Below are 9,006 nucleotides of genomic sequence, written 5' to 3' on the forward strand. Positions count from 1 at the left end.
CTGGAGAGGCTGGAGAGGGATGGCACGAGACAAATGGCTTGGTCACTGTTTTCAGTCCATCCCCTCCAGGGTCCCTAGGGTTGGCCGCTGTCGGCAGACAGGCTACTGGGATAGATGGACCTTTGGTCTGACCCAGTACAGCTCAGGGCTCAGGGTCGGGGGTCTCAGTGGACCACCTTGATTTTCATGCACACCTGCTCCTGGGTGGCCAGGCTGGCAGCTCTCCTGCCCTAGACGGCCACTTTCCTGTGCCTAGTGCGGAGGTCGTGGACGAGGTCCACGATGTCCGCACTAGCCCAGGCGGGTGCCCGCCTCTTGCGGTCCCGGGCAAGCTCCTGGGAGCCGCCAGCCTGGTCCCAGGAAGAGGGGGAGGGCTGGGGGGCATCAGGTGGCTGGCTCGAGCCGTGCCAGGTGCAGGGTCTGCTAGCTGGGTGCTGGCTGGCTTGCACCTGGCACAGGCACCGTAGCCAGCCCGTGCCCCTTTAAGGGGTCCGGGGCCGGGAGGGGGGCAGTAGAGTTTCCCTGGTGTTGGCCAGAGTGGCCACCAGGGAAAGCTGGGGAGGGCTAGCCTCCCACTAGTTTGAATTAAGGGGCTACACACCCCTTAATTTGAACTAGTAAGTTCGAACTAGGCTTAGTCCTCGTACAATGAGGTTTACCTAGTTCGAACTAAGCGCTCTGCTAGTTCGAATTAAGTTCGAACTAACGGAGCGCTAGTGTAGCGCCTATGAAAGTTAATTCGAACTAACGGACGTTAGTTCGAATTAACTTTGTAGTGTAGATATACCCATATATATTCACCTATGTATGCATATGGCTTTTATTTCTTAAAATTGTGACAGGGTGTAGGGAATAAGCTATAACATTGTTCTGTAACTATTTGTTTCGTCTGCCAGGGAATGCCAAAGAACTTGCTGCCATTCTGAAGTATCATATTGGGGAGGAAATCTTGGTCAGTGGAGCTGTTGGCGCTCTTGTGAGAATGAAGACTCTGCAGGGTGATAAAATTGAAATTAGCTCTGTAAGTTGTGTGTGTGTGTGTGTGTGTGTGTGTGTGTGTGTGTGTGTGTGTGTGTGTATTGGGAAGTTTCTTTGGAGCTTTTTGTTTTCTGGTTTGTCTCAAGAAAATGGTTGTGATCTCTTGGATAATGTTAGAACAGTATCCACAGGGACACATGCTCCCGCTTAGTGCCATCACCGGCCCTAGCAGGGAGATGTATAATTACAGGGAGCTGAGAGTCTTGAAATAGTAACCTTTGCTTTGAGATCTCAAGAAAAGTCTGTTTTCTCTGTAGAAAGCCAACTTAATTATAAAGCTTCAGAGGGGTAGCCAAGTTAGTCTGTAACCAGAAAAACTTAAACAATGAGTAGGCTAGTAACACCTTAAAGACTAACAAAGCATGTAGCTGGTGTCATGAGCTTTTGTGAAAATGAAGATGAAGAAGTGGGTTGTGCCTACAAAATCTCATGATACCATCTACATGTTTTGTTAGTCTTTAAGATGCTACTAGACTATCTGTTGATTTTTAATTGTAAAGGCTTGGGGGGTTGTCTATCCGTTAAATGGTAGTTTTACTTTTTTCCCCTTTAGAAAAATGATGTAGTAAACGTCAACAAGGAACCTGTTGCTGAATCTGATATCATGGCCACTAATGGTGTAATTTATGCCGTGAATACTGTTTTACAACCAGCAGGTAGGTCAACATTTCTAGCTATAGAAATCTGCATGGGTTGCTGGCTAGGAATTTCAGTGGTCTTTTGTACTGTTTATAAATCAAAAGTATCGGGTAGCAGATGAAGTAGGTTTTACCCACAAAGGCTCATGACCTAATAAATGTGTTTAGTCTCTAAGGGTACGTCTAAACTACATGGCTCCGTCGACGAAGCCATGTAGATTTGTTTGTTTGGCAAAGGGAAATGAAGCCGCGATTTAAATAATCACGGCTTCATTTAAATTTACATGGCTGCTGCGCTGAGCCGACAAACAGCTGATCAGCTGTTTGTCGGCTCAGCGCACTAGTCTGGACACTCCCCTGTCGAAATGAAAGCCTTTTATCGACATCCCCGGGAAACCTCATCCTACGAGGCATAACGGGGATGTCGATAAAAGGCTTTCAGGTTGGCGCGGAGCATCCAGACTAGTGCGCTGAGCCGACAAACCGCTAATCAGCGGTTTGTCGGCTCAGCGCGGCAGCCATGTAAATTTAAATAAAGCCGCGATTATTTAAATCGCGGCTTCATTTCCCTTTGCCTATTTGTCTAATCTACATGCCTCCATCGAAGGAGGCATGTAGTCTAGACACACCCTTCGGTGCCACAGGACTGCTCATTATTTTTATAAAACTAAATACATTCTCTCGGCAGAAAGTTAAAAGAATGGGCATTCTGTGCAGGTTTCTTAGGAAGCAATATTTGTATAGTTGTATTTGCTGTAGCTAATGCCCTAGTTCTATAAGTTTTATTAGCAGAATAGGTACAGTTGTCACCTTTTGATAGTATTTTCTGATCAGCTGTGCAACGTACCATCCGTCATGTAGTCTGTATATGCAGTTCAGTTACATTATCCCATGGTTTTTTAAAGTATTTTTACCACACGTGGTGTCACAATTAATATTATTCATCTGAGTCCTATTCAGGCTCACATTTAAGTTCAGAAAGCTATGTAAGCACGTTCCTACCTTTAAACATGTAAGCAGGCTGCTGAAATGGGTGGAAGTTAAGCATGTGCTTAAAGTTAAGCCCATGCTTAAAGTGCTGTCCTGACTAGGAATGAATCAGGGCCTTCATGTATTGTGCTCATTTCATCTACAGAACCCTAGAAGAAGGAAGCAGGAAATATTTTTTAAGTATATATTTAATGATGTTTAAATGTCCCCTTCAGCTTTTAGGCCTCAAGAAAGAGGAGATGAACCTGCAGACCCCGCACTAGAAATCTTCAAACAGGCATCTTCATTATCCAAGGTAAACAAAATGTACCTCACGCACCAGGACACTCCAGAAATTATAAACCTATTAACAACTTTTAAGAATAATTATATTTATTAACTTCAATTTCTGTTTTATGAAAATACTAATTACATAACATTCTGGGCTTTCAGCAGTCTTCTCTTTCTTGCTTACAATTCACAGAATACTAGGACTGGAAGGGACCTCAAGAGGTCATCAAGTCCAGTCCCCTGCCCTCATGGCAGGATCAAATACTGTCTAGACCATCTCTGATAGACATTTATCTAACCTAATCTTAAATATCTCCACAGATGGGGATTCCACAACCTCCCTGGGCAATTTATTGCAGTGTTTAACCACCCTGACAGTTAGGAACTTTTTCCTAATGTCCAACCTAAACCTCCCTTGCTTCAGTTTAAGTCCATTGCTTCTTGTTCTATCCTCATAGGCCAGGAAGAACAAATTTTAAAAAGACATTTTATAACGTGCTGCAGATAAAATCCTGGTGCTGTTAAGACGTGGCAAACCTCAGCAATATATGTTGTATTCAAATGTCATTATTGCATCATTCTTTCTCTTTCCTGTTCAGATCCAGTACATTTTCTACTGCAGGAAGCATCCCCTCTGCATTTGTTTGTAATCTGCCAAGCACTCCTAGAGAATGTTAATTGTAATAACTAGAAATAATGTGTTGAATTTGTTGACCAATTGCAGAAGTAGAAGAGTCTTACCCACCATTAAGCTATATACTATGCCCCATAACTACCTCAAACCTGGACCTGACAGTTTCTTGCTACGAACAGATCCAAGGGCTTTTAGAGCACTGAGGTAAGGGAGTTGCAGAATTGTGGGTCCCTCCACTGAGACTGTCTTTTCACCAGCCATTTGATGGCACGCTGTAAAAATCTGTAATTCCCCAGGTGACCTTAGCGGCACAGGGGTGAGGTGTCTTAAGTAAGTAGAACCCAAATCATTGTGGGACTTTACTGTTTGGCCCTACAAAGGCAAGTGCTTAATGTGGTGAACAATCATCCATGGAAGTGACTGTGTATAAAGTTAAGTACATACAGGATTGTGATCTTAGGCTATGTCTAGACTACATCCCTCTTTCGAAAGAGAGATGTAAATTAGACCTATCGGAATGGCAAATGAAGCCAGGATTTGAATTTCCCATGCTTCATTTTCATAATGGCGGCCGCACGTTCTTTCAAAAACGGGTATTTTGAAAGTGAAACCGCCTCCTAGACGTGGTTCTCTTGGGAAAAAAAACCCCACTTTTTTCAAAAGATCCTCTAAACTTCAGAGTACAGGATCTTTCGAAAAAGGTTTTTTTTTTTTTTTTTTCGAGAGAGAACCATGTTTAGGCGGCGGTTTCACTTTCGAAATACCCATTTTCGAAAGAATGTGCGGCCACCATTATGCAAATGAAGTGCAGGAAATTCAAATCCCAACTTCATTTGCAATTTCGATAGGTCTAATTCACATCTCTGTTTCAAAAGAAGGATGTAGTTTAGACATGCCCTTAGACATCATAGTCCATATGTACTCAAAACACAAATAGGAAGTCAGCCTTGTCTTTGAAGAGCTAGTATAAACTGCTTCCTGCTACTCATACCCCTGAACACAGGCTTCAGATGTATTCTGTTCTAGCTTTTGCTGCTGAATGGGCTTCCTCATTAGAAGTGTGAAAAATATAAACCATTTTTTAACAAACTTTTTTTTGCAGATAGTTTCAAACAATGTGACCGGGTCTTTTCCATAGACTTGGAAAAATCAATTGCTGTCCAACAGAGATAAGAGTCAGAATTATTTTTAAAATATTCTTTTTTTACAGGGTTCCCAAAGGAGTGTTCGGCTAGGTAAATAAAATATCTTACTTTCTCTCTTGTATTCTCTGGGATATTTCCAGTGTTCAGTGGCCCTTGGCACCTCTGTTTTTTAACCAATGGAATAGCCTTCCCTTTTATGAGTCAAATTCAAATATCTTGGTTTGCTACTGTACCCACTGAACTCTGTCACCAACTTCCACTGATCACTTTACATCAGTCCCTCCCTCAATAGACATGCACTGCTAGGCTGCCTTCAACCTCTTTCACAAATACTGAATAAAATACTCAGGGGGGAACCTGCTATCATCATCTAAAGGGATATATAATATTTTCCTACCTACCCTCATGCTGGTGTGTGGTCACATATTGTAGGGCAGTGATGTCCACCAAGAAGAGTAAGTGGGCCACATGAGTGGCCCCCCTTCATCTCAGTGGCCCACAGCCCACTGGGGCAACACTTACAGCCTGTGGACCCCCTATCTGCCGCCTCTCTCACGCACCTCTCACCCCCCACTTCCTCCTCCTCCTCCTCCTCCTTCCCAGTACTTTAGAGTACCAAATGGCCTGATTCACATTCTGTCTCCACTCTTCCCCCTCCCTCCCAGAGCTTGAACAGCTGCAAACAGCTGATTCGCAATGTTCCAGCTGTGGGAGGGAGGGGAAGGAATGGGGATGAAGCACAAATTAGGAAATTGGTGTGCTCCAAAAGTGCTGGGAGGGAAGAGGAGTAGGAAGTACAGGGTTCCCGTGCCCTAGTGCATAAGAGGCACATGGGCGAAGGGGCAGAGAAGGGGTCTATGGGCTGCAGGTTGCCCAACACTGTTGTAGGCGTTACAAGGCCAGACGGTAAGTTTTATTTCATAGGAGTTTAAGGCCAGATGGAACCATTAGATCATCTCATCCTACTTCCTGTATATCACGGGACATTTAAATTTCACCCAGCTGTAACTGTATGAAGTCTAATAACTTGGGTTAGACAAAAGCATTTTGGTCCTCTGGAGTCTAAACTATTTGTGCGCCACAGGACAGCCCAAGGTGCCACAATACAATTGCAAGCAGTGTTTAATGATGTTCCAAAAACTGGACATGTAGATCAGAAACAGAGCCCCCTTTTATTGGGCATGCTTTGGACTTAAAGGACCAGATCCTAGAGAGGCTCTGAGCCCTGCAGCTCCCTGGACTGTCAGTGGAAGTTATAATGTTCTTTGCCTCTCGGGAGCTAGCCCAAAACATGCACAATGAGCATAACCCATTCGTGTGAATCGGGGGGGGGGAGGGAGGAGTGGAATGAAATGTTGCTGTGCATTGTATTTTTCACATCTATCTTCTTCCTTCCCCTTTTCAGCGCCTGTATACTCCAGGTTATTAGCAAGGATGAAACAGTAAAGTGAGGAACATTCAGAAGAACAATCAGCTTGAGCTGTCATTTTGAAGGACAGAATTGTTTTTAAAAACCAAACTTTGAACTTTTTTTGTTTCCACTCAAATGACTAGGAGAAAAAAAAAGCCATATTTTTTAAACACTTTTTGCTTGTTTTTGACCTTTTACGGTCTTCTAACACTTTTCAAAAGTAACCACTGGTTCTGGCTGCTTGAAGATTCGATTTGTGGCCATTGTGGGCCTTGTTTTTCGGAAGGGAAAGTGAAACAGTTAGAGCTCTGGTTGATGAAAGCCTTAAGCACATACTTGGGTCTGTCCTTGTTCAGGATGGAACTAGAACTATCCTGAACAGAGACATTTTTCTGAATCAAGACCTTTCCAGCTCTGAATTCAACTGCAATTGTGGATTCTCAGCACCTCTACAAATTAAGATGAAAAGTATGGCCTCAATTGTGCAAAAAAAAAAAAAAAAAATGAACATCCAAAGCCTATGCTGCCTTTTGAAAATATTCACCCTAATGACCGGGCCATAATTGTACATAATCAAGTAAATCATTCCCATACATGCCAACACTGATTATTCTAAAGACCATCCATAATCACTGAATGTTTTCTAAGCAATACTGTGTTTTAAACCAAAGAATACATCTTTTCTTTCTCTCACCCACCTCTGTGTTTTGAAAGTCTTCCATGCAAGTCTGAGGTGGAGGGTTTTGTTGTGTGTTGTTGTTGTTGTTTATATTCGAGAAGTTGCATAATATAATCTATGGTCTGAACTTGTTCTATTTTTGTTTGGGTTTGTTTACACATATGGATTTGACTTTTCAATCTTGTGAACCGAGACAGCAAATACATCATATCTGTAATGAGACGTCTCCCTCTCTGAAGCCTTCAAATAAATGACTCATTTTTAATAACTGTTGGTTTTTAAAAAAAGCAATAAAATCAGAAACATATGACAAATGACAGCAGCATGATGTGTATTGCTTGAGGGCACAGTTTGACTTAGGACTTTCTGGAAACTTAGGTTGTATTTGGCCTAGTAAAAACTGGGGGCCAAATCATGGCTGCATTAGAGGGAGGGGGAAAACAAAAGCCCATTCCCTCATGTTCTCTCTCACTAAAGTTCGCTCTCCAAATCCTACGCAGCCATAATTGGGCTGCACTGCAGAATGAATTGGACGGGGAGTGAGGGAGGTGGAGGGTTCTCTTGTCTGGTTATAGCAGTAGTAGTCACTCTGAGTGAGGCTAGAGGCTTGGTTGCCCTTGACAATATTGCCTTGCTAGTTGATGTAGCTCTGAATGTAAAAAAAAAAAAGGGGGTGGGGGGAAAAAATCCTTTCGGAAACTCCCACCTATTTTTAGTGGGATCCTGTTCCTCTTTACAAGTGACTTGACATCTTTCAACATCTCTGGCCTTGCTCTTGTGCTTCTCGGAAGAAATCCTCTTGCAGGTTTCTCTCACCAGAGTCTCAAGCTTCCACCACGTGACTACCTCCATTTCACAAAGTGAAAGGTTTTTGATGGATTGCAGCGCCATACACAAGAAGTGGGACATTAGGCTCCTGTAATGGGAGTGGTTCGGCCCATCTCCACCCCTGCTATTTTGTAGCTGTTTATGTACTAGGGACTAGGACAGGGCTATTCAACGCAGGGCCCGCGGTGCAGTTTTGGGTTTATGCAGGACTCATCGGCTATGTCTACATTCGCGGCTTCTTGTGTGAGAAATATGCAAATGAGGCTAAGTGTGGAATATTGCTGAGCCTCATTTGCATGCCTAATGAGCTGCCATTTTTGCAGAAGAGGCTCTTGCACCAGAAGGAGCAGTCTACACTGCCCCTTATTGTGCAGGAAAAACCCTCTTGCACACTGCCGTTATTCCTGAAAATGATCGGCGTAACAGCATTGCGCAAAAGGGTTTTTCTTGTACAAGGAGTGGCAGTGTAGACAGCTCCTTCTGGAGCAAGAGCCTCTTCTGCAAAAATGGCGGCTTATTAGGTATGCAAATGAGGCTCGGCGATATTCCACACTTAGCCTCATTTGCATATTTCTTGCGCAAGGAGCTGTGAGTATAGACATAGCCACCATGTGGCCCGCGGGTGGGAGCCTTTGAACATGGCCTCCACTGGGAACACTGCACAGTAATGAAACAGCTCCCAGGCGGTGTGAGCATTGATAGATGCAAGCGGACGGGCTGGCTAGAACAGACAGGTACAGGGTGTCGGTGTTTCTAGCCCCTAGGGAGAAGGTGCATTATGGGAAGTGTTTTGTATTCATGCCTGTCAGTGTGAATGAAGCTATTTGCATATATATTTGCATGTATATGCAACCACACTTAAGTTGCAGCCCTCAGCATGTGCTGTCAGTATCACTGTGGCCCCCAGGGCTTCCAAAGTTGAGTAGCCCTGGACTAGGACATGAGACTGAGTGGCTTCAGGTGCTAGTCTTCTACACTGCCATCAGGGGTCAATGCAGAGGGCTCCTCTACTCAGTCTCTTCACAAGGCTCAGAGGAACCTGAGACTTCTGCTCTGAGGGGGATACACCAGTGGCCATCACACTGCATTGAGGTTAAAGTCTCTGGAGTCAGCACAGTAGGTTGGATCAGTTACCTCACTCATTCTTGCTACCAAGTGGTGAAGGACGTCTAAAGACAATCGAAAAGGCAAACCTTGACCTCTCTGCATACTAGCCAGAAAGCACCCCACAAACCTCTCCCCTGATTTGTGGAAGTTTACAGTGTCTTCACACTCCCAACTAATTACCTATCCGAAGAAATAGGAGCGACAAGTATAATTAGCAAAGAAATTAACTTTAGTGCCTAAGGCCTCTAGGAGCTTAATGAGCATAG

The 9,006-nt window shown here is 43.9% G+C and overlaps 1 protein-coding gene across 1 annotated transcript in view; it reads left to right on the forward strand.

The window, feature by feature from the left end:
* The window catches only part of TGFBI (transforming growth factor beta induced), a 47,642-nt gene extending 40,520 nt beyond the window's left edge, over positions 1–7,122 (forward strand). Inside the window, exons 13-17 of the mRNA XM_075900435.1 lie at positions 897–1,021; positions 1,592–1,694; positions 2,882–2,961; positions 4,781–4,805; positions 6,121–7,122. Of these exons, the coding sequence (XP_075756550.1) occupies positions 897–1,021; positions 1,592–1,694; positions 2,882–2,961; positions 4,781–4,805; positions 6,121–6,161 (374 nt within the window). The 3' untranslated portion in view covers positions 6,162–7,122. The remainder of the gene's footprint in view (positions 1–896; positions 1,022–1,591; positions 1,695–2,881; positions 2,962–4,780; positions 4,806–6,120) is intronic.
* Positions 7,123–9,006: the final 1,884 nt, after the last annotated feature.

Source organism: Pelodiscus sinensis, chromosome 17, assembly GCF_049634645.1.
Source record: "Pelodiscus sinensis isolate JC-2024 chromosome 17, ASM4963464v1, whole genome shotgun sequence".
Classification (NCBI taxonomy): domain Eukaryota; kingdom Metazoa; phylum Chordata; order Testudines; family Trionychidae; genus Pelodiscus; species Pelodiscus sinensis.